This window comes from Heliangelus exortis, chromosome 4 (genome assembly GCF_036169615.1).
Source record: "Heliangelus exortis chromosome 4, bHelExo1.hap1, whole genome shotgun sequence".
Taxonomy (NCBI): domain Eukaryota; kingdom Metazoa; phylum Chordata; class Aves; order Apodiformes; family Trochilidae; genus Heliangelus; species Heliangelus exortis.
The window spans coordinates 42966079-42990795 of record NC_092425.1 but is presented as its reverse complement, the minus strand read 5'-3'; the positions used below and the strand labels follow the sequence as shown (position 1 = coordinate 42990795).

The following is a 24717-nucleotide window of genomic DNA, read 5'->3' as shown; positions in this document are numbered from 1 at the left end:
GCGCCGGGCGGGCAGTGACGGTTAAACGCCTCAGAGCGACCGTTACCAGCACGCGGCCGTTTCAAACGCCCGTCCGCCTCTCACCATTGGTGGGCTCGCGTGACGATTGCAGCGCTGATTGGACAGCTGGGTTCAGGCCACGCCCCCGATATGATAAGAGGCCCCGGCAGTTGGGTCGGGTGCGGTTCTGGTGCGGTTCCCGGCCCGGGTCCTGGACAGCAGCAGCTGCTGTGGGGCTCATTGCAGGTCCTGATTACCTCTGGTCTGCATCTTCGGGTGGGTTCTTTCTGGCCCTGTTCATTCCAGGCCCAGCTCATGGATGGTTCCAGTTTGTTTCTGCACCACGGTTTTGGCTCCGATTTCAGGCCCAGCTGGTTCCTGCTTCCTGCCTGTTTTGGACTCTAGTTGGTTTCGGAACCAGTGCAGAGTCATTTCCTCCTGCTCCAGCTCCTCTCCAGTCCCAGTTGGTCCCGGCTCAGCTCGCTGTGGCTCCAGCCCCTCACAGCTGGTGCTGGTTGAGCCGAACTGGACCCAAGGGTCCATCCCTCAGTGTCACCCTGTGCACAGCAACTGCCAGAGCAGTGCCGAGGGATGGACACGGTGCTTGTACCTTGAATAAACAGCTGGAAAGGAGAAAGGCCTCTAAAGTGCTTTTTTTTTCCCCCCTGACACCATCTCACACTTTGGTTTTTTCTCCGGTGCCTGCAGGAACAGCAACGGGACCGGACCCGAACCTCCGCTGGGGACCCACGTACCCACCCCAACCCTCACCACCCCAGACCCTCCCAGACCCCCCTCCTCCCGCAGCTCCAGCCCTGAAGCCGAACCGCGCCCTGGCTCTGACCCCAGGAGCAGGAACAGGGGCCCCGTTCCCGAGCCCAAAGCCGAGACTGGGCTCCCTTCCCAGCCCCCGCCCTGCCTCCCCCGGGCCACGCTGGGGGTCCCGGCCCGGCCGGTGCCACCCCCGGTACCAGAAGGGAACGAGCAAGAGCCGGCAGGGCCCAAACGAGCTCGGTTCGACCTGCGCCCCGAGCCGGGCCGGACCGGGCCGGGCCGGACCCCGTTCCTGCACGCTAAGGCCCTCAGTGTTACCCAAAGAGTCGGAACCGGGACGGCCTCAGCCCGGTTCTGCAGGTGGGCCCGGTCCCGGGGTCCTGGCGGGACAGGACGGGGTTGCCGGTCCCCGGGCTTTATACCCCGGGAGGGAGCGGAGCGCTGCCCGGCTCGGTCCGATCCAGTCCGAATCTCCCGGGACCTTCACTCCCCGTTCGGAGCCATCAGCGGCTGCGTAGCGACCCGGCCCCGCGGTAATTAGAGAGACGGCCCCGGGAGCATTAATTACAGACACCCCCCCCCCGGGGGTAATTAATTACAGACACTAGAGACAAGTTACAGCTTGACTCCTACCCAAGGGCTCATCCCCAGGGGTGCTCTGCAGAAACAGCCTAACCAGACCCTCCCCGAACCCCCCATGGCAACACCCACACTGCTCAACACTGTGATTGTCCCCGGGTCTGCAAACACTGTCCCTCCTCTGGAACACATCCCGTGGCAGGGCTGCCCCAGAAACAAGATCTGGAGGGTGGCTCAAGACCACCAGCAAACCCACTCCGATGCTGCTGCCCCCAAACACCCCCAAACCCCCTGCAGCCTCTGGAAACAGGGAAGCGATTTAAGATTCTGCTGCTGGAGTCACGACGAAGGTCTTAAAAACACCCAAGAGGTGCCCGGGCTGGCAGCAGTCTGTGCACCCATGGGAAGCCACCTGAGAAGAGCTGGCTCAGCAAACACCACTCCCCTGGGGTGGAATTTGCTAGATATTTATTTGACAGCAGGCTGGGGCCGTGCTCCCCCCTGTCTGCCTTCCTCAGCCTGGATAGATAACAGCTCCTGACCTTGGGGGCTCTGCTGTCCCCCTTTCCCTGAGCCCTAGCACCAATCCCTTGCCAGTGCCCACTGTCCCTTCTGCTGTCACCTGGAGAAGCTCTGTCCCCAGCCCAAGGTGGGGATAAAAGCAAGGTGGGCTCTCAGGAACCTCGGGGCATGGTGAGGACACACTCGGTGTTTTGGGGGGGTCAGCCTGACCCAGTGACAGTGGTCACGGGAGGGCACTGCATAGGGCCACCACCTCGTGGAGCAGTTGTGCCCCCTGAACCAGCACCCCAGGGGAATTTGGCATGCTAGCACCCTAAAAGCACCAGCTCCTTCCTGGCAGGACCGTGTGTTGTCCCCACCAGTCGTAGCTTTGCACCCCTGGGACACTTTCCTTGCCACATCCCTCCTTCTCCTTCACATTGTGCCCATCACCCCCGGAGGGCAGGGAGACCCTGCCTGAGGTCCCACAGCATCACCCCCACTCTCACCCCCTCATTTTCCTCAGTTAATGATTAAATGGGTGGGATGTGGGAGGCACTGGCACCGGGGGGTGGCAGCCAGGCCAAGGATGCTCTCACCCTCTGCCCCACGGCCAGGATTAATCATTCACCCACCACTGGCTCCTTATAAACCCCGGGGTGGGCTTCCAAGAGCTGCTTTTTCTGGCAGGAGGAGGGAGCCCAGCCCCAAGATGAGGGCAGCTCTGGCCCTGCTGCTGCTTCTAGCTGCTGTGCATGCTGAGCACCGAGGTAAGGGCACTGAGCAGGGGCCTGGGGCTTTGCATCCCAGGGGGTGAGGCTGGGGTCTGCCAGCTCTGATGGGGTTTGGTGGCCTGCCCTCTCCCCAGCACAAATGGCTGGGCAGGAATCTGATGAGATGGAAGGTTGGGGTGATGCAAAGGTCCCTGGGATGACCCTTTGGGGTAATGCTGGAGGAGCTGGGAAGGGGAGAGAGGCTGGGCTGGGGTCAGGCTGGAGGAGAGAAAAATTTCTTCCCTCTACAAGGGAAAATGGGATTTTTGAGGACAGGCACTGGGGAAGGGGTGGATTCCCCCACTTTGAAAGGTTTGAAGTCTCAGCTCTCTGGGGTGCTGAGAGATCTCAGATAAACAATAATATCAGAAGGGTTGGAGCAGGGGATCCTTGAGATCCCTTCCAACCTGGCACTCTGTGATTCCATGATTTTTTGAGTCCATGACAAACAGATTTACACTGTACAACCCCTCCTCTGCTGCAAACATTGCACCATCTCAAGGCTTCCAGAGCCACCTTTCTTTCCCAGCCCAGCAAGGTGACCATCCGTGTAACAGCACATACCCCCGGGGAATGGGGACATGCTGACCTGCTCCCTGCTGGGACACCAGTAAATACCAGTATCAGTATTTACCCTGCAGGTACCAAAGTCTAACCCGAGTGGTTTCTAGCAAAAATTGCTGGTGCTTTTTCCCAGGGAGGAGAGCACTGCCCGGGGATGCCTTCCCTGCTGGGTGCTCCTCACCCCCCTGCTCCTGTCTCCAGCACCCCCAGCCCTGTCCCCACGGGACACTCAATCGATCACCTGCTTTCTTTTGATGGCTTGTTGGGTTTTGGTTTGGTTTTTCTAGAGAGAAGGGTTGCTGGGAACAAGCTCTATTGCCACCCAGAGGGGCAGTGGAGCAGTGTGCTGGAGCCCAGGCATAAACCCTGCTCACAAATCCTCCTTTTGCTGGATTGGTTTTGTTTGTTTGTTTAGGGTTTTTTGTTTGGTTTTTTTGGGTGGTTTTGATTTTGTTTTTTCCTTACAGGTAGGGATTATGTCCGGGATAAAGTGTGCCAGGAGTTCAAGACCCTGGGGAAGGAGGACTTCCGAAGCCTGTAGGTACCTCCTGATGTGGTCACTTTCCCAGGACAGCACCTAAGCCAAGACCCCTTCAAAAAGTAAAAAATAAAATAAAATTTATAAAGGTCACCTTAGAAAAGGGAAGATTTATTCACTCCTTGCAAACGAGGACTCCGATTGCTCTGAACAGGAGAAAAGTTTGCTTGATTGCTGAACTCCTCAGTGTGGTGCCTAAAATTCTGCAGAGCTGGCACAGGACACCCTGGGAAGGGCAGCCCCCACCCTGAGACCCACTCAGGTCCTTTCCCTGCTGTTCCCACGGGAGATGCTGGGATTTCTCACAGCCCCACAGCTGCTGCTCCCGGGCTGGCAGTGTCCCCGTCCAGCCCCGTTCTGGCAGAGCTCTGCTGCCCTCGGATCTGCGTTCTTTAAGAGAGAGAAAGGTGCCTCCAGCTCATCCTCTCCTCTCTGCCCGCTCCCAGGACCCTGGTGTCCATCAGCAGGAAATACTCCAACGCCACCTTCGAGGAGATCAGCCACCTTGTCCGGGAAATCGTCTCCTTGGCCCAAACCTGCTGCGCCGAGGGTGCCGACCCCTCCTGCTACGATGCCGGGGTGAGCCTGACGGCAGAGGAGGTGTCAGCCCCCGAGCCCCCGTGGGGACGGGCTGGCCCCGGCACAGAACCCCCTTCCTCTCCCTCCCGCAGGCCTCGGCGCTGTCAGCCAAATCCTGCAGCCGGAGCTCTCCCTTCCCTGCCCACCCGGGCACTGCCTCCTGCTGCACCCACCAGGGGCTGGAGCAGAAGCTGTGCCTGGCGGCCCTGCGGCACCCACCCCCCCTGCTGCCCCGCTACCTCCAGCCCTCCGACCGGGAGCTCTGCCAGGCCTTCAAGCAGGACCCCAAGGACTTTGCAGACAGGTGAGGAGAGGTGGGGATGCCGTCAGGTCTCACCCTGCTGCCTGCTGGCACTCGGGTGCCCGCCGGGCTCGCCCCTCTGCCATCCCCGTGGTGGTTCTTGGTGCATCAAAGGGAAAGGCTGGGGTGTTCTGCATCTGTGTGAGCACCGGGAACAGGGTTCTGCTGATGGGATGAGGGCTGCCTCACCAGCTGCAGAGGGGCCACCAGCCCGCTCGATGGCCTGGTGCAACATGGCAGCACGGGAGGGGGGGGTACCTGGAGAGGGCTCCCACCCCCACCAGGACACACCCCCCCAAACCTGCACCTCTCCTGCACCCGGTCCCTGGGTGCCAGGTCCCCTCAGCCCACCTCTGCTGCAGGTTTCTGCACGAGTATGCCAGCAGCTATGGTGAGGCTCCTCTGCCCATGCTCCTGGGCTCCACCAGGAGCTTCCTCTCCATGGTCTCCACCTGCTGCATCTCCCCCACACCCACCACCTGCTTCCTGAAGGAGGTGAGACCCCTCGGATCACCGGGCTCATCCCCATCCTTGCGCCCTGAGGAGCTGGGCAAGCACCGTGCTGCCCTGAGGTGGCTGGGCAAGGCTGGCATTTCCTTGGGAGGACACTTCCATCTTCTTTTTCTGGCAGAAACTGGACGGGAAAACCCTCTCCCTGCTCACCCTGATGTCCAACCGGGTTTGCTCCAGCTTCACGGTGTTTGGGAAGGACAAAGTCACCCTCAGGTAAAGGGGGAAATGGGCTTTTCTCTCCTGGAACTCAGGTCAGGCTGGGAGCACCTTCCTGTTCCAAGCTCTGGACCTGGTTCACAGGCAGTGTCCATATAAATTTTAGTCATTCTGTAAACCCAAGCGTGCTGCAGCATCTCAGTGTGCTGCAGGAAGAAATTCTTTGCTCTGAGGGTGCTGAGCCCCTGGCCCAGGTTGCTCAGAGAAGCTGTGGCTGCCCCATCCCTGGCAGAGTCCAAGTCCAGGTTGGATGGGGCTTGGAGCAACCTGGGCTGGTGGAGGTGTCCCTGCCCATGCAGAGGGTGGGACGGGATGAGCTTTAAGTTCCCTTCCAACCCAAACCAGTCTGGGATTCTGTGGACCCTCCCTGCTCAGAGCCAACCCCTCTGCTCCCATCCCCTCCCTCCCACCCCCCTGCCCGACCGAACCCCAGCTTGGAGCCGGCCCAAGGGCGGGGGGTGCCGATCCCCTGAGCCCCCCCGTCTGCCTTGTGCCATCCCAGCTCCCTCACCTGGCTGGCCCAGAAGCTGCCGGGGGCTTCCTTCGAGGACCTCCTCCCCCTGGCAGAAGGCGCTGCCGCGGTGTTCGCGCAGTGCTGCGGCTCGCTGGCCGAGGACTGCATGCAGAGGAAGGTAAGGGGCTCCGAGAGCCATCCCTACCCAGCCCCAGGGGGTGAGCCCCCTCCTCCCGGGGAGGGCTCCTCTCCCGCATCCCTCCGCTCCCCTCCCCGCATCCCCCCGCTCCCCTCCCGCAGTTATCCGAGCACACGGCCAAAGCCTGCGCCGCGCTCTCGCCGAGGGACCCGCGGTTCGCCGAGTGCTGCCGGGGGCAGAACCCGGTGCAGAATTATTTCTGCCTCTCGGCCGTGCCCCCCGCCCCCGCCCCCAAACTGCCCGAGGTGCCGAAGCCGACGAAGGAGCAGCTGTGCGGGGAGGAGGGGGCTCGGCACGCCAAGAGGTGAGCGGTACCGCCGGCTCCCGAGCCCTCCTGATCCCTGTCCGAGGGCTTGGGTCAGCATCGGGGCAACCAAGGGACAAAGAACCTGCTGCTGCGGAGCCCCCGGCACGGGATGGACACAGAGCTGCTGGAGAGGGTCCAGGGAAGGGCCACAAAGGTGATGGGAGGGCTGGAGCATCTCTGCTATGAAGACAGATTGAGAGAGTTGGGGTTCAGCCTGGAGAAGAGAAGGCTCCAGGGAAAACATAGAGCACCTTCCAGTCCATGAAGGGGCTCCAGGAAGGCTGGGGAGGGGATATTCACCAGAGAGGGGAGTGACAGGACAAAGGGTAATGGTTTGAAACTAAAGGAGAGGAGAGTTAGGTGAGATACCAGTAAAAAACTCTTCACCACGAGAGCAGTCAGCCCCTGGCCCAGGTTGCCCAAGGAAGCTGTGGCTGCCCCATCCCTGGCAGTGTCCAAGTCCAGGTTGGATGGGGCTTGGAGCAACCTGGTCTGGTGGGAGGTGTCCCTGACCATGCAGGGGGATGGAGGGGGTGGAGGACTGGAGGAGCTTTAAGGTCCCTTCCAAGCTTATCCATGCTATGATTCCATGACTCCAACCCCCCCAGTGACCCATGGTTCTCCCCCAGGTATGTGTTTGAGCTGGCCCGGAGGCACACCAGCCTCCCTGATGCCCTCCTGGCCACGCTCTATGATGCCTCTGAAAAAGCCCGTGGGGAATGCTGCTCTGCCAAGGATCCCTCTGCCTGCCTGCACAGAAAGGTGAGCAGCAGGGATGACTCCCTTGGCCCACCCCATGCTCCCATCTCCCTGGCCCTGTGCCCCCCCAGGACTCCTGTGGAGGCTTTTCCCAGGCTGGTGAGAGGTGCCAGGGAAGGGCAGGGATTTCCCTTGCTGCAAGGGAATTCTGAGCTGCACCAGGAGGTGGAGGAAGGACATTCTCCCCCTCTGCTCTGCCCTGCTGAGGCCACAGCTGGAATGGTGCATCCAGTGCTGGGCTCCACAGCTCAGGAGGGACAGGGATCTACTGGAGAGAGTCCAGAGGAGGGTGATGAAGGCAGCTGAGGGATTGGAGCATCTCTGTGATGAGGAGAGGCTGAGGGAGCTGAGACTCTTGAGCCTGGAGAGGAGAAGGCTGAGGGGAGCCCTTATCAATGTCTAGAAGTATCTAAAGGGTGGGTGCAAGGAAGATGGAGCCAGACTCTCCTCAGTAGGGACAGGACGAGGGGCACCGGGCACAAGCTGGAGCACAGGAAACTCCTTCAAACATGAGAAAAAACTTCTTTCCTCTGAGGGTGCCAAGGCAGTGGCCCAGGCTGCCCAGGGAGGCTGTGGAGTCCCCTTCTCTGGAGACATTCAAAGCCCACCTGGATGTGTTCCTGTTGATGTGCTCTGGGTGATGCTGCTGTAGTGGCAGAGCTGGATGGTTTGATCTCTAGAGGTCCCTTCCCACTCTGACAATTCTGTGATTCTCTGCTCCTCTGCAGCACCAGTGGGCAGAAGCAAAGCTGCCCACCTTGCTGGAGAATGCCAACCAGCTCTGTGGGCAGTACACCCAGCTCAGCTTCCTCGACTTCAAGAAGAGGTAGGTTAAGCCCTCATGTTCCCCCTCACACCAGGGCAGTGGATGCAATCAAAAATTTGGTGAGAATTTGGCTGCAGCTGAGCCCAAAGGGCAGCAAAACACAGGGCAGCAAGCAAGATGCCCCTGGAAAGGCACCCACTGCCATCCCCTCATGTTTCCCCCACAAAAAAAAAAGCCCCGTGGGTATTTAACCCCCCCTGTGTCCCCACTAAACCCCCCTGGTCCCTACACCACAGGCTGCAGAAGAGTTTGCAGAGGACAATGCCCGATGCCAGCCCCGAGCTGCTGGGGCAGCTGGTGGAGCAGAGAGCAGACTTTGCCTCTACCTGCTGCCCCCCCAACTCGCCCCCCCTCTACTGCACCTCCAAGGTAAAGCCATGGCCCCCCACACCCCACACCCCATACCCCGTGCCATGCTGCTGGTCACTCCCCCTGCTTGGGGCTGCCCCATGGCTCTTCCCCATCTCTTGCAGGTGAGCTCGGAGCTGGGGCAGTGCAAGGGGGGCTCCTGCCTGCTGGGGTAGCAGCCAAGGTGAGGGGCTGGGGTCCAGCATCGGGGATGCTTCTCTGGTTGGGGAGTTTTGGGGCTGGGGAAAGGGGTCAGGGCCCCACGAGGGGGGCTGAGCTCTGTGGGACACACGTGGGACGTCAGAAGGCAGCAGGAAGGATCAGGGCTGGAAGGCACTCGGCAGACTCGGTGGCTTTGCCTTGCCCTGGGAGAGGATGGTGCCAAGGCTGTGGGTCCCTGCCCCCACCCACGGCACCCCCAGAGTGCTCCTGCAGCCCCAATAAAGACTTGAAGAAGCACCCAGGCTGCTGCTGGAAAGGGTCCTGCCCCCCCGGGGTGGTGGGGAAGGCTGGGAAGGGGCAGAGCTCTGGTTCTGCAGGCAGGAGGAGGTCTCAGCTCTAGCCCTGGGAGCTAATGGTCTAAAACAATAAGCAAGAACACCAAAACCACTCACCAAGTGCCCCCAGACATGGCTATCTGCATGTTCATCTGCCTGGAGACACTCACCCATCACCTGGGGTGGGCCCTCAGGCACCCCCACAGCTCCAGCTTCCCCACTGGTCCCCCAAACCCCCTCCTCTAGAATACCAGAATGGTTTGGGCTGGAAAGGACCCCAAAGCTCATCCATTGCCAACCCCCTGCATGGGCAGGAACACCTCCCACCAGCCCAGGTTGCTCCAAGCCCCATCCAACCTGGACTTGGACACTGCCAGGGATGGGGCAGCCACAGCTTCTCTGGACAACCTGGGCCAGGGGCTCAGTACCCTCATAGTGAAGAATTTCCTAATATCTAATCCAAATATCCCAAGTTTGAAGCAATGGTCCAAGGAAAGCAATAAATAAAATAAAGGGATGCAAAAAGGAGCAAAGCCCTCACCTGCAGGGTGGGGGGACTCCTCCCACAGAGGGAAAGCTCTGCAAGGGACAGAGGAGTCTCAAGCAGAATTAGGGGAAATCAGTGTAAGGCTAACGAAGACCCCAAGCCATCACTCTGTGGATGGTGGTAGCAGCCAAAGGGTGCCAGACTCCCCAGACCTGACCTTAAGCAGCAGTGAGACACAACCCTGGCTGGTGTTGGTTCCTCTCTGCTCTGGAGAGCACCAGCAGCCCCCAGATGCCTCCTTGGTCCCCCTGATGGGAGAAGTGGGCTGGGGCTGGCTGGCAGGGTGTGGGATGTGGGCAGGTTGGGTCCCAGAGCCCCTCCAGCACCCACAGCACTGCCAATCACCTGGAACACAGCACCCCTCACACCCAGCTCCAGGGCTGCCATCACCCCTCACACCATCTCCCTGCTGGCACCCAAGGGACCTCAGCACCCTGCACCCCCTGCTCTGGGGTGCTGGCACCCCCAAACCATGCCAGGGAAGGAGGGGGCCAGGCTGGGGTGCTGCCAGGGCCTGAGGGCTTGCAGCTTGAGCCAAGGATGAGGGGACAGGAGGCTCAGCCCAGAGAGGCTGTGGGGGGGGTGAGGGATGGTTATTTGGGGGGGGACAGAACTAGAAAGGAAGTACAACTTGCTGGGGTTTTTTTTTCTTTCTTTCTTGGCAATGTTACCAGGCAAGACAAACACCCTTTCTCTTACAATTTAGGGGTAGCCAAGAACATCTCTGCTCTGCGCCTGTGTCTTGGGAATGTGCTGGTAAATATTAAATAAAAAAACCAACCCCAAACCACAAGAGCAGAGCTTGTTCTCACTGCAGCTTTCCGGGCAAGTAGTGACCTCCCAGGGTATTTCCCAACACCCAAAGCCTGGGCAGGCTGGGGCAGCAGGAGCCAAGCCCAGGCTCTCTCCAGCACTCACCCCTCCCAACCTACAGCACAAAACTTGGGGTAAGGGGTTTGCTGTGGGGTTTTTTGGGCAGTAAGCACCACTGGCTACTGGGGCATCCCATCCTGGGGACTTAAGGGACAAGCAGGTGAAGGGCACCAGGAGGTGAGGCCCCAACCCCCCCTGTTTGCTGCATTTAGACTCCAGGAGGTTTGGGGCAGCCAGCCCGGGCTCTGCCCTCCCCTGTACTTATTTACCAGGCTGTTTGTCAGCCCCGGTGCTCCAGCTCACAGCCCGGGGCTCCTTTCAGGATGGGAACACCCAGTTCTGCCCCATCTTCCTCCCCACTGACAGGTGAGAGATGGTGCTGAGGGGTTCAGGACCTCACACCCATCATTAAGGATTGAATTTCTGCCCGGAGCCACTTCCCCACCCCAGTTCTCAGCACCTTCCCAGCACACCCATCCCCACCCCAAGCCAGCAGCCCCCTCCAGCCCAGCCCGGCCCCCAGGAGCTTCGTGTTGCACCACACAGAGAAAAACAAGAGGAGGAAATGTCCCCAGCCCCCAGCCCCCAGCCCCCAGCCCTGCCTGGGGACAGCAGAGCCTGTGCTGGCAGCAGCCGGGGGGCTCTGGGGAGGCACTGGTGGCACTGGTGCCACCCCTGTGATGGCAAAGCCACCCTCACTGCTTACCTGGGGCCTCCTGGGGGGAAAACAAACAACCCCCAAAATGATCTAATTGCTGGTTTTTAAAAAAAAAAAAAAACGGAACATTTTAAAAAACCCCAAAAAAGAGTGGACTCCTGAGACAGTCTGAGCTGTGGGCTCAGTACCACAGCTCCAGGCAGCTGGTGCCACCCAGCAGCACCTTCCCACCACCAGCCCAGGGGGTTCTGCCAACCCAGGTAGAAACCTCTTTCTTTCCTTCCCTGCTCTTCATTGCTGTGGGGATTTTTCTTTGATTTTCTTTTTGTTTCTTTCCTCCTGCTCTCAGCATCACAACAGGCAGGAGGAGGCACCGTTGCCTCCTGTGCTTTTTATCCTGGCAGCTCTGCCACCCGTTTCCAATGAGCTGAAAGAAGCAAAGTCCCTGTTCTTTGGTTTTTCTGGGTTTTTTTCTATTAAAAAGAAAACACAAAACCCTCCTTATCGCTTCCAGCAGCCCTTCCTGGTCAGTCTCCCTGCTCCTCACCCAAGCCTCAGGCCCAAGCCCCAGGCCACCTCCAGCACTGCTCTGAGGGTTCCTGAAGTTGGAGCAGGTGATGCACCAAGGATGGGGTAAAAACCAACCAAACCAAATCACCCAGCAATCCAACATCCAGCCATCAGCACCACTAATTGCAGGCCTGAGAAAGGTGTCATTAAGCAGCAAGGCACTGCAGGATGGGAGAGCAGCACTGGGAGCTTCCAAGCCAGGGAAAGAAGGGATGCGATGGGAAAGATGTGATGGGAATTGTTTGAGGCACAAAAACCCAGCAGGGCTGAACAAAGCAGCTCCCACCTCACCTGCTGCCCTCAGCCCATCCCGTGGTGGTCAGGCTCCTGTGGAAAATAAAACATGTCAGTGCTCATTAACTGCCAGGTAGCAGGGTGGGTTTCCCTAAAATCTGGCAGTGATTTGTTCCTGCAGAGCAGGTTAACCCCAGACAGAAGTCAATAAGCTGACCAACTGAATTAAAAAACCAAAAATATATCAATTACTAGATTCGTAAAAGCATTAAACAACAACAAAAAAAGAAGTATTAGTTTGAATTAGCCATTTTCTCTCTGGGACCAGCAGCATCCCTGACACAACCAGCAGCAAGCCAAGGGGCTCCTGCCTCCTCCTCTGCTTCGGTTTTCCCCCCCTGCCCTACATTTTTCACCTGGGTTTGTGGGACCTTTCTGACCCCTGCATCTTCCCTGGGAAGTGGTGATTCCAAGAGTGATGCAGGGATCAAAGCAGGGGGGCACCTAATGAGGGAAAAGATACACACACGCTCTCTCCAGTAAATGCATAAAGTTACTTTATTTTCAGTATACATTTAATTTTGAAAAATATAAATGCTAAAATATCTCATCATCTTCATCTTTTTGATTTCATAAAAGTCACAATAGAAAGCTTCATAAAACTGTAAAATACTATAATGTTATAAGGAATTTCATGTTTTATATTACTGGAAAAAAATCATTTTAATATATTGAAATGTTTTCTGCTTTTTTTTTTTCCTTTTTGTTCCACCATTTGATCCACTTCATTTCATACTGTTTTATATTCTTTCCTCCAAAGCAAATACAGACTTACGAGAATTAAAAACAATAATAAAAGTATCTGAAAGTGCGTGTTGATTCAAAAAAAATAAAATAAAATAAAAAATACAAAGATGTATCGGCCACAAGGACAAGTAAGCATGGGCTGCAGAGGCAGAGGGCCACCACCTCCCCAGGGCAGGGACAAAGCTGGCTGCAGGGTCCCACCAGGAGGAGAATTCCCCAAAGTGCTCACCCAGGCTTCTCCCACAAGATCCCCAATTCTAATGGAAATGAAGTTTTCTTTCCAGAGGTCTCTGAAGTGCAGGGAACCTCTCCTGGATCTGCCCGCAGGCTCTTTGCCCGCTGCCTCCTGGTGCCCAAGCAGAGCTCTCAGCTTCTCCCTCCCTGCTGGGTTTTGCTTTGGTTTTTAAAGCAAAAACCAACAGAAGAGACAGAAGCCCCGAGGAAGTGCTGGTGGCAGGCACCAGGAAGGGGACATCCCCAGCTCCTGTCACCAGAGGTGGTGTGTTCTTCATGAAAAGCTACAGAAACCTCTGTCCCATCCCTGCAGCAAACACGACCCTCTGGGCAACAGCTCCCTTGGGGCACAACAAAAACAAACAACCCACTAATAAAATAAAATTTAAAAAAAAAAAAAAAGAGAGAGAGAGAGAGAGAGAGAGAAAGATCTAGATCAGCAATCAGAACATTTCAAGTACATTTAACAGGGTTGGAAAGTGGAAGACCTCATTTTTGTGGAGCCAGGTGACCAAGGGCCAGGAGGGGGGAAGCTGAGGGTGGGTGCAGTGCCCTGCGGTGGAGCGGATGGGGAGCAGGGCAGTGGCTTCTCTCCCTTCATCTGGTTCCATCTTTCCTCCCTCAGTCGCTGGGATTCCTACCCATCAAAACCCAACAAGCTTCTCTGTACTCTGCTGGTGACCCTGGAACCCATTTCCCCTCCAGGAGCCAGGATTTGTGCTCACCAGGGGCTGGAAAGCGTTGGTTGGAGCCAAGGGATCACGGAGCTGCTCCTTTTCTGGGCACTTCCAACACCTCCCCGGCCTTTCCCACCTGGGTCTGGGCTGATCCATGGAAGCTGAAGCTGAGCCCTCTCAGGAGCACGTGGGGAATGCAGGTGGGTGCTGTGCAGGCACCTCTGCAGCTCCATCATCTCCAGCTGTGATCCCCCCGCAGCAGATGCTCAATCCAGCACGGTCCCCATCAACTCCTCCCGGACAGGCAAGCGGCCAGTGGTTGGTTTGTACAGCACATCTGGGACACACCAGCCCCATCCTGCACCTTTCCTTGCTGACAGGGCTGCTACGAGTGAGTAGATGCTAAAATTTGGCATAGAAGGTCTCAGCACCATCATGAAGTTCTGTTCACTTAACCAACACGGACTTTGGTTTCGCAAGGACAGAAGTGGCCACGTCCTGCCTGTCCTCCAGGGTGGGATCTTTCTCCTCTGGGGCCCCCACAGCTGGGCTATTTTAGCTTCTTTGTTGTGGGCTGGTTTTTTTTTTTCATTTTTTTGATGAAGCCTTCAGCACTACAGGTCACCCCCACCTTCCTCACAGGAACGCCGTGGTGAAGCCCAACTTCCCCAGTGTGTGACACACAAGTACAGGCTGGAGAGAGAGGACCCATCTCTCCCTCCCAAGGTGGCATTTGCCTGCCTGGTGTGAAGCCAAGGGCTGGGGCTGGGGCTGAGCAGCCTGAGTTCAGCAGGAGGTGGTTCAGAGATGGGGGTGCTGGAGGATGGATGCAGCTGCTGGTGAGGCTGGTGAACACGAGGGTGAGGATGGACATCCCAGCAGGTCACTTTCAGGTGGCTTTCTGCTCCATGGTGCCTGAGGTGCACCCAAGGTCTCCATGTACACATCCCCCCCCCCCCAGTTTCACACCATTAATTAATTCACACAACACCAGGAGGAAACGGGCAACAAACCCAACCTGCATCTGCCCCCCAAGGCTGGGGCTGCTCAGCATCTCCCTGCCCACCAGGACATTAAGACTGTTCCAAGGTGACAGGATCACCCTTCCTAGTGAAGTCAGATTCCTTATTGGAAACAAACAGACAAACAAACACACAGCAGAATAAACCAACACAACCCTAAGTACAACAGATGCTTCAGAGCAGATGGGTGTTCAGCAAACCGATCCAGCCCCATGCCATGTCCTGCAGACTGTGGTGTGGTGGTGTGGTTTTGTTGTTTTTTGTTGGGGTTTTGTTTTTTTTTTTGTGTTTTGCTTTTGTAAAAATCACATTATATATGGTACAATACATTTTTTTTTTTTTTTTTTTTTTTTTTACAGAAAGCCTGGCATCTAGAAATAAGAGGTAGAACTACTCATAACTATATGTTTCCTGCTGCAGGAAAAAAAATTCTTTTTTTTTTTCTTTACAGTAATTAAAAAAAGGTTAAAAAAATTGACAAAAAAGAAAAAGTTGTAGGTTAGGCCCCCATAATTTAAACAAAATAATCTAGGAAAATAACACTCTTCAATGTACCTGACGGATTAAGTCCATTAAAGTGTTCCTTTAAACAAAAAAAAATTGCATAGGAAAGGGACATTTCAAAACACATGCTACAGCAGTGGCAATGGTTTCTCTGTGCTGGGAGTGAAGTACCTTTTCCTTTTTCCATCCCGTGTTAACTACAAAGTAGAGGCTTGGGGAGCAAGTTAAGTGTTAGCAGCACTTTCCAGCATCTTCCAGCGGGGCGAGTGAGACATGGAATTAGCCTGGAGTCAGGTTTGTTCTGCCAGAGGACAAAGAAAACAACCAAACAATCCACCACCACTACAGCAACGCCAGCCCCTCTGCCAGCCCCCGCCCCTGTGCCTGGGCTCCTTCATCCTCCGGCCTGCCCAGGAGAGAGGCCTGTGTGTCCCAGAGACAGGGAAGGCAAAATGAGTCCTGGTCAGCGTGGGGGAAGTGGTGAGGAGGGCCGGGAGGAGATCCAGGGGCTGGGGGCAGGGTGGGGTGGTTGCATTTACCTTTGAGGGTGGGGAGCAGAGAGCGTTTTAATATTTGGCTAGTGACAAAATAAAATTTCCATAAAAGATTCGACAGACAGACAAATTACAAAGTAGTTTCTGTTCCCTTGCTCCTCCAGAAGTAACCATTGTCTTCAGGCTCGAGCTCTATCCTAATTTGAGGCACAACTTTGACTGGAGTTCGTGGAGGGCTGCAAGGCAAAGGGAAGGCTGAGTAAGAGTGGGGACTGCTCTGCCTTGGCCCAGGGAGGGGAAAAGTGGGGGGAAAATCAGCATCAACAACTTCCAAGAGAAAACCAGCAACAAACTAAGCAGAGGGGCAATGCTGGCAATTTCCCAGTGACCTGGGAAAGCTGCAGACCTTGGGAATTATTAGGATACCCAGCAGTGTCACACCCAGACCTGGATCAGATGCTTTCCTCCTGGCCTGAGCTCCTGCTGACCCCAGCAGCATGTTCACAGCAAGGAAATGACCTTGGCAGGCAGCACTCACATCAAGCTGGCCTTCAGACAAGGCCCATCCATCACTTAAGATGATTTTAATGAGTGGTTCTGAACACTGCTCACATCAGGAGGTAAAGCCACTGATTTCATTGAGGAGCTCCAAGCACCCAGCACTGTGCTTCACACCCAGCTGTGGTGACCCTCATAAACTGCCCTTGGAATTACCTGGTGACAGCCACTGGCTGTGATTTCACACCCTCTCTAACACAAGTGCAGACAAATCTTCAGTATCAGAGAGGGCTGCTGCTGCCTGGCTCTAGAATCACAGAATCATCATGGCTGGGAGGCCCAAGGTGTCCCCGAGGGGCTGAGCTCTGAAAAATTGTTATTTAACTCTACTCCATTTTCCACCACAGACATGGGAAAATGGATTCCTTCCTCTTTACAACACCCTGTTACATGGCTGAAGGAAAGCAGAACAGTAATTTTTTCTCACTGTCTCTTATTTTTTTTTAAGGCAAAACAGTCCCAATTAATTGAATCCCTCCCCATAAATATGCTTCCTAAAATCCTCCCAGCTACTCCACATCTTTTTTTTTTCAGGTTCAGACCCCAAACCAGCCAGCAGTGCTGCTGCTGGGGTCTAGCCAGGGCCCAGCAGCCAATTTTTGGGGTGCTTACCTTGGCATGGTGTGTGACTGAAGGAAAGGAATTGCATCAGCACGACGTATGGCGTTCAAGGAATGTTGGTGATTTTTCTCCTGTTGGAGAGGGAAGGAAATCTCCTTTGTCATTGCCTGCAGCACCCATGGGAAGCTCAGCCTCAGTTTCCCCAGCACACACTCATCTGCTTGGCAATGCTTTCTCACTGCTGCCTGCCTGCCAGCTGGATTTCCCAGCTTGTAAATAAAAATCCATTTTTTCCCTCTCTCTCCTCTAAGACAAAACCCCTTGAAGTGCCCACACAACCAGAAGACTGATTCCCCAAGACACTTGACACTTACCTGTTAGCAGCACCTCTTTAGTTACCCTCTGCTCCTCACTGTCCCCACAAAACTCCTAGCAAGAAAACAGGTGCCTGCAACAGCTTTCCTCTGGGAATAATCCTGTTCTTACTGTGGCTGAAGGAATGCTGGGGTTAACAGCAGTATGAACATGGGCTGGGAATCACACTGTTATATTCTGGTACCATGGTGTAGATGGGTTCCAGGTGCTTTTTCTTAGTCAAAGAGTCTGTGGGGACTTTGGTTTGGTTTAGTTTTGGGGTTTTTTTTGAGCTGTTTCTAATTAAAAAAACCAGCAGATCAATTACTGGATCACAAAAATGTACAAATACACAAACCAACTAGTGCTGAGCTCATGGGTGATTTGCCCCCTCTTGTGCCAAATGGGCTTGTAGCAGGATTGACTTTCCCTGCAATATTTCTGCCTTTACTTGTTGCAAGAGTGCATCTGATCACAAAATCCTGCCCAGCAACACTCAGGATGCCATTTGGTTTGAGCCCATTTCCACAGAAAAATTCAGAGGCTCTGTTTGCTTGCCCTTCTCCTTGTCAGCAGAACACTGGGAATACCTCAGCAGCCAGGGAAGATTCTCTTTCCCCTGGGCTGTGTTTTGTAATGCCAATCTGTGTCCCTGGATCTAAAACCCCAGAGCCTTGCCTAGGATTGCCTAAGGTGCCAGGTCTTAAACTCAGGGGCTAGTTTTAGGATCTGAAGAACTGTGGGGTTAGGTCCTTCTCCTAAAAATCTCACCAGCAGCACTGCAGCACTAATTTTATTACTACCATTCCTATTTCTTCCATTTCACAACCAGTCTGTGATAAGAAAAGTGAAAACGACTGAAAATGAAGCTGATAATAATAAATGACAGGTATTAAGGGAAGAAATTAAAAAAAAAACAAACACAAAAAAACCCAGAATAGCACAAAATCAAATCACCTAAGAAGGGAAATATGTTAATGGTCAACTGATCACTGCCTTGTCAGTTTAATGCAGATCAATGATGTGCTTAATTACTCTTTTAAGAGCTGATTTTTTGCAACTGCTTGGCACCTAAGGAAACAAAGAGGAAGGGGACAGCACTGTGGTTTAGACATGCTGCAAATCCAGACCACTAAGCTCAGAGGGAAAAAAAGTCACAGCACCAGCAGAGCTCCCACAGATGGGGACAGGGTCAGGAAAGAGAGGAGGAGAGACTGAGTGGCCAAGAGACCTGTTAGGAGCTGGATAAAAGAGCTTAAGCTGGAGGCACCAGAGAGAACAACATCATGAGCAAAGAAAAAAGTTCACAAAACCAAAATCAGTCATAAATCAGAGCCCTGGAAATTGAAGAAGAGGAAAAAAAAAAAAAAAAAAAGAAGAACAAGTGTTTCTCAAGTAATAGGACAGGTTGTTTTGTTTTTTGTTTTTAAATATCACTCTAAATATATATATATATTTGTAGTGCAAGTCAGAGTCAAGCAGGCATGCAAGAGGTTAGTTCTACTCACTGTCAGCAGGTTTGCTATCACTTAGGAAAGGTTCCTGCTCCATGATGTCCATTGGTATTTTAATACTTGGGACTTTTTCTGAGTAGGGGCAGTCAGACTGTGAAAGAAACGTGTAAAAGGTCTTAGAATATTTTCACTGCTCTCTCTCTTACTGTCCCCCACAAATTAAAATTCTCTTTTATATAATTTCTGGAGGAATGAGGAGAAGAAAGTAAGAAAATATACAAAAAGCATTGCCCAGTTTAGTTGCTTGCTGGTTTCCACTGGCTCCCTACTGCACCCCCTCTTCCTTCACTCTACCCAAGTAAAGCAGAGTGAAAGAATCATCTCCTGTCATTGTTGTCCTCCCCTCTCCCCACCTCTCCAGCTCTGTCAGACACCATCCAGCTCTGCTTGGAGCTGGCTGCAGGAAATGCAGATGGAAAACACCCTTGGAGGCAGAAATAGCAGGGCACTGCCTCCTGAGAAAGCTCAGCTGCATGGTTTAACTTGCTGGGATTCCTCTAAAATCCCTTTTTTCTTCCCAATTGCTCTAGGAGGACGAGGGCCAGACAGGATAGGGCAGAAGTTCCTCAAGCTGGACTTTCTCAAGGTTGAATCAAGCCTTGCTGCAATTACACCTCTATTTACAGCAAAATGGTTCATCAGCTCCAGGGCCCTTGCAGGAATTCAGTATTCCCAGCCAGGCAGGAGAAAGAGCAGACACAAGCATAGAGCAAAGCTGTCCTGGAGCATGGGTACCAGCAGGATTTATACCCTACTGACTCCAGTAATCCACCTGCTTATACTTTATTGAAGGCACTTAGGATGATTTTGCTCTTTTTTTAAAATAAAAATAACTCCCCATAAGCAAAGCAAGGCTGATATTGCAGAACTTGGCAAAGGAAGCAAGGGGATGTTTGCCAGAGAGGTCGACACATCTTTGTTCCTGGGGAGAGCCAGACACAGCACAGAGCAGAGGGCTGGGGAGGAGGGAGGGAGACCTTCAGGTCAGGGCAGGAAAACATCCCAGAGGCCAGAGAAACTCTCTCCCTGGATTATTATTAATTTTTAAAATTATTTTTTCAATATAACTGACACCCGGTGCAGTATTTCATCCTCCAATAGCAAAATATTTCCTCAGGAGGATTTTCAGCAGGTGGAGGGATGAGCTGACTTCAAATCAAGATGATTCAGCAGAAAAGCACCGAGGCACCAAAGCCATTCTCAGATTCCCACATCCCCATCCTCTGGGGCCGTGCTGTGAGCAGAGCAGAAGAGCTGGGGAACCTCTGCACCCTGCTGCCCCCTGAGCTGCTGAACCAACCAAGGAGGTTGTGACAGGGCAGTGCTGATCTGAAATGGACAGACAGACAGACAGAGAAACCCCCTGCAGCTGGCAAAACTGCCCCAAAGGGAAGAGGAGACCATTACACAGCACTTCTGACCCTGAAACTAAACACATGAGCCCAAGAATATTGTTTATAAAAATATTGTCTGCCCTTTCTTGGATCGTGGGTTTTCTCAAAGAAAAAGGGAGGGGAAGCCAAAGTGCCTGAGTTTTCACTGGGCAAATGCAACAATTATTTGCCCTAATTCTCTCCTCTGAATTTTGCTGGGTGTTTGTCCTGTCAAATCCCACAGGACTAAGGGTGTATTTCTGGAAAGGAAAGGGTAAAAATAATCCAATCAATCATGCCAAGTGCTTTGTGCTCAGGAAGCTGGTAAAAGCAAATGCTGAAAAAAAAACAAACCAAGAAGAGTTAAGCACCAACATTTTGCATAAATTCTCTTTGCCACGAGATCAGTTACTGTACCTGCAGTGCATGGAGAGCCTGAGGAGAGAGGAGACAGCTTGGAAGAGAACAGTGATATGGGGACACAACCCTGAGGGTTCCTACCAGCCCTGAGGAGGGGATGGAGCTGACTCTTCACAGCCTGGTTTTCCTGCCTCTACCCCAGACCTGCAGAGATGTAGCTCTCACACAAAGGACTCAGGTTCCAGCTTCTCCTCTCCACCAGGCCTGTGGTTGCCTTTTCTGTCCTGCAAACCTTGAGCAAGCCCAGGCATCAGGATGGTCTGGGGGACCTCCTGGAGCTCTTTTTTAACTCTTGAAGACACCAGATGCATTACCTACCCCACAGGGAGGGCTGGTCTGGTAGGTAAGTGCAGACAGTAGCCAGCAGAAACCCTCCAAACACAGCCTGAGGCACACCAACCCCACAGCACCCCTTGGTCTGGGGGGCTGCAGGGCAGTGACCAGGGCAGGAGAGCCTGAGGAAGGGCCAGCTGGCTGTTCCTGCTGCCTGCCTCCTCCCACACACTCATCCTCTCTCACTTGTTTCTCTGATGTGTTAAAATGGGATTTTTTTTTCCAGCTTGAGGTGATCTTCCCTCTGCCTACATCATGGGAAAAGCATTTCTTCATGAACCCTGGCTGGTTACATGAGCAGAACAAGTGGCATTGTGCTTAATGCCCTCTGTGCAGCCTAAAATTAAGGCTGAGCTCCCTCTCCCCATTGCACAAGGTGATGAGGACCAAGGCAACCAGCTCCTCACAGGCAGCTCACACTTGCTCTCCAAAGTGCTGGAGAACACTTTGGAGTGTTTAGCACTCCAACATAAATGTGTAGGATTTGAATTCATGCTTGACCCAGGTAGAAGATTTAAAGGCACAAAGACAGAATTTCTTCTTTTTACACATACAATAAAAAATAGAACAATCTAAGGCACATGGAACTGGGCTACTCAGGTCACTGCACACAGTAATGACCCCAGCAGCCACGTTTCACTCTTTTTAGGACATGCTGCAACCTGAGGAAGGACCAAAGAGTACACTGCAGAAGGGCATATAAGCTTTGAAAATGTTTAGGTCACGAGTCCTATGGACAGAAAGCACTTTTTCCTGCAATAGAACAACTCACCTCTGCTGTGCTTCTACAAGTCATTTAAAAAATATCACTAATTAAACCTAGAATACATTCAGAAGTGATAAAGCTGATGGTAAAAACCATTCTCCTCCTAAAATGTGAAAGGCAGTGACATGGTGAGAGGGGCAGGAGGGAAAGATGAACAAGGCAGGGTGACAAAAGGCATTCTGGTAAAGGGCATGACACCTGGGCAGGTACCTATTGCTCTTGTGGGAGGTGGGATTTCACTCTTGGCAATGCAAGTCCCACCTACCACAGGCTGGGGACATCTGGAAAAAGGAAGGCAATGGAGAAAAGCAGTTTTGTTTGGGGCAAATTTGCTGCAAGAGCAAAAGATTGAGCTGGCTGGCTTCCACAGGGACTGGGAAATCCCAAGGCCCAGAGCTGGGGAGGGGCATGGAGAGTCCCTGGGATTAGCTAGGCAGAAATGAGCAATTTGTCAAGAGCAGAGAGCTCCTTACATCATCATTGTCACTGTCCATACTGCCCTTCTTCTTTTTCTTCTTCTTCTCATCCTCTTTCTTTTTCTTTTCCTTTTCTGGAATGACGTCATCAAGAAAGCTTAAGTCATGCTGGGAGAAGAGGTAGTCCATGGCTTTTCTGACTGCTACGAGTGCCAGGATCTGAAAAGGCAGAGAGGTCACATTTTACCTTTAATTGGGAATGCTCTGTGCATCCCTCCTGATGCTGCTTTTTAATCCCACACACTTTAATTCTGGCTGTACAGGAATGTACAGAGAACAAGATGAACACCTGGGATATCTCTGCCAACCTCCAACTCTGAACTGGGAGTGCTTCCCATCTGAATAAACGTGAGCAACACAGGGAAACAAGCATGCAATCACTTCATGCTCCTGCAGAGACCAGGGTCACCTTTAACATCCAGGTGAGGGGAAGAGGCAGCAGAGACAAAAAAATGAGTATTTTCATGACTTTTTGGATTCAGCCTAGCTCAGCAGGTCCACTGGGGCAGCCTGAGTAATTGTCTTTTCTCCCACCACTGCCTCACATGTAAGAACCACTTAGCAATTAGACAAGAGCCAAGCTGTGACCTCAGGGTTAGCAGAATAAAGTTTACTAGAACTGTGGCTGCATGTGAAACTGGAGGAAAAGCTCCTTCTGTGCAATCAAAGGCAGCGGGGAGGAAAAGAAGGGACACATCTGAAAAGGGTGTTTACATCAACCCTGGGCTTAACACCACCACCAGCTGCCTACCAAGATCATGTGTGTGCTTCACCAAAGGGTCCAACGAAAAGCAGAAAGCTCAGCTTGGCTGCTAAAAGATATAACCAGCTCCTAACAACTGCCTAAAGATGAAGAGTTTGTTCCCAGCAATGACCATCAACAGCACAAACATTTCCTAGGAAAGGATCTCAAACTCTGGCTTGCATAACTTAGGACGCAGTTACTGAAGAGAGAAATTACTCAGGGGGTGGAAGAATGCCATGAAAACACCCATGACCATCCCATTATGAATTACTTCTGTATGAAAAGTGCTTTTCCCTCAAATAAACAGAAATTTGGCTCTTGTCCAGGTCTTTGCAAACTGGAAGTGCGTAGTCTTTGTCTTCATGAGTGCAAATAACTGAGGTTTTGTCACCAGATCCAGCTGCACTTCAGCTGTGGCTGCACCTTCACTGAGTTTGCATCCTTACAGCAAACTTCAGCACTCAGGGTTCACTCAGAGTTATGTTCAAAGAGAATGTGTCCAGGTCTTGGATTGAGCTCCCAAGAGCAGCACAACAGAGCTGTGAAGCTGCAATGGAATGCTGTGTCCCTGGGAACTCCTCACTTCTAACACCTCTATAAAAGAGCATCTGTCCCAGCAAGAACATTTGGGAGGATTTTTTTCACTTGCATCATCTCTTCTCATTTCACCAGAGAACAAATGCTTGTTCTTGTTACCTTTTCTGCTTTCCCTCATTCCTTCTCTTCCTTAAATAAACATTGCAGTTCTTATTTTAGATGTCCATAAACCTGAAACTAGGTGGCATTGGGGCCAGATTTCTTAAGGAAGTTTCATAAAGCTTTGACTTGGCAGCAGTCTGACCCATCTTCCCAGCTAGCAGTGAGACCTGGCAGAATCTCTGTTCTGCTCTGCTCCCACTGGATCCCTGCTCAACCCTGTTCCAGCTGAGCTACAGGTCAAGCACAGAGGTAGGGAAGGAACTACTCCATGCTCCCTCCAAAACCTTTGATGGAGGTTTTGATGCCTAAGGCAGTGTGTGTATAAACTCCTCTTAACACTTGTTTATTTTTTGTTTGGTGTAAGTTCATAATTGTGTCTCTAGCTCTAGTATTTCATTATTCCCCTTCCTTGATGTAGCAAAACCTATCAGACTGACTGTACAGTGTGTATTTACCTCTGTGTGATAACTGTTTTATCACTCTGCATCCAAAACAAGCTCTAACATGATTCTGATATGCACTATTAGGAAGAGGACATGCATCCTACAAACTTACATATCATCCTCTGATGGGAAACCCATGAATCAACATTATTGGTTTTTTTCTCAAGTTGAAGGAAAAAAGACTTTTTTTGTTGTTGTTCTTGATTTAGCTAATCGTTTCACCTCCATTTAGCAGCCAGCCTCATTCTGAGTTTTGTCAATTTGTGCAATTTAAAAACAAGGGAGAGATTTTCTGTACAGTGATTAGTCTGGCCTGAAAAAGGAAAACACTGAACATCTCATTCTTTCTTACACCACAAGGAGATAACATGGCAAATCTAACCTTGGCAGCCAGGAAAGGGCACAACTAACCACACTTTTCCAGAAAAAACTTAACCTTCCAGGCTCATTTTCCTTCAGAGGATTTATGTAAAGGCAGCCAGAGCACCACTGAGCCTGTGCAGCCACACATCAGTGCCATGAGTGGAGGCAGAGCCAGAGCTGGGGATCTGTCAGGGAGAGGTTGGATCTGCCTGTTTGTAACTGTGTGTGGAAGGAGAAGGCTGCAAGAGAGATGAGAAGAACATCACCTACCATGACAGGGAATATGATAGCAGCCACGGTGGACTTGAGGATCCAGAGGAGGGCCAGGCACACCACCTGCAGGAAGGTGAAGAGATGGACCCTGCGCAGCGGGACGTGGCGCAGGTAGATGAAGTCAGGCTGGTGCTTTAGAGGCATCAACAGCAGCTTCAGACGATCCATGAACTGGAAGGGAAGGAAACAGCTACTTAAATGAGACTCAGGATGCACAAAAAAGGAGATGCAAAAGCATTGTTGCACTATGAGGGGTGACCTTGAATCTACTTGTTTTCCTTCCACAAAAATAACCTCGTAGAAAACGCAGCCCAGCTCCTCCATCCTGACTGACCAGTGCTTGGTGCAGGATGGGTTAGGGTTTTAAGTCAGTTGCCTCAAGTGAAGGTCCTGGGCTCTTCAATATATTTGGCAATGAAACAGAGACACAGGAGAGAAGCACCTCTGAAAGCCAGGCTCTGGGGTGCCTTTAATTTAAGGAGCAGGACACC

General features: G+C 52.7%; 2 protein-coding genes across 9 annotated transcripts in view; one reads left to right on the top strand and one right to left on the bottom strand.

Annotated features, from left to right (window-relative positions):
• Positions 1 to 2468: 2468 nt before the first annotated feature.
• Positions 2469 to 24717, top strand: part of GC (GC vitamin D binding protein) — a 125550-nt gene continuing 103301 nt past the window's right edge. The window contains exons 1-13 of the mRNA XM_071744195.1: positions 2469 to 2624; positions 3659 to 3728; positions 4176 to 4308; positions 4401 to 4612; positions 4972 to 5104; positions 5241 to 5335; positions 5841 to 5970; positions 6093 to 6295; positions 6928 to 7060; positions 7786 to 7883; positions 8120 to 8252; positions 8357 to 8415; positions 9982 to 10050. Coding sequence (XP_071600296.1) covers positions 2567 to 2624; positions 3659 to 3728; positions 4176 to 4308; positions 4401 to 4612; positions 4972 to 5104; positions 5241 to 5335; positions 5841 to 5970; positions 6093 to 6295; positions 6928 to 7060; positions 7786 to 7883; positions 8120 to 8252; positions 8357 to 8407 — 1449 coding nt within the window. The 5' untranslated portion in view covers positions 2469 to 2566 and the 3' untranslated portion in view covers positions 8408 to 8415; positions 9982 to 10050. The remainder of the gene's footprint in view (positions 2625 to 3658; positions 3729 to 4175; positions 4309 to 4400; positions 4613 to 4971; positions 5105 to 5240; positions 5336 to 5840; positions 5971 to 6092; positions 6296 to 6927; positions 7061 to 7785; positions 7884 to 8119; positions 8253 to 8356; positions 8416 to 9981; positions 10051 to 24717) is intronic.
• Positions 12151 to 24717, bottom strand: part of SLC4A4 (solute carrier family 4 member 4) — a 183375-nt gene continuing 170808 nt past the window's right edge. For all 8 annotated transcript variants that reach the window (XM_071744182.1, XM_071744186.1, XM_071744189.1 and 5 more), the window contains 5 exons: positions 24224 to 24397; positions 21701 to 21862; positions 18330 to 18426; positions 16519 to 16598; positions 12151 to 15584 (listed from right to left, as the gene is read on the bottom strand). In XM_071744182.1, coding sequence (XP_071600283.1) covers positions 16555 to 16598; positions 18330 to 18426; positions 21701 to 21862; positions 24224 to 24397 — 477 coding nt within the window. In that variant the 3' untranslated portion in view covers positions 12151 to 15584; positions 16519 to 16554. The remainder of the gene's footprint in view (positions 15585 to 16518; positions 16599 to 18329; positions 18427 to 21700; positions 21863 to 24223; positions 24398 to 24717) is intronic.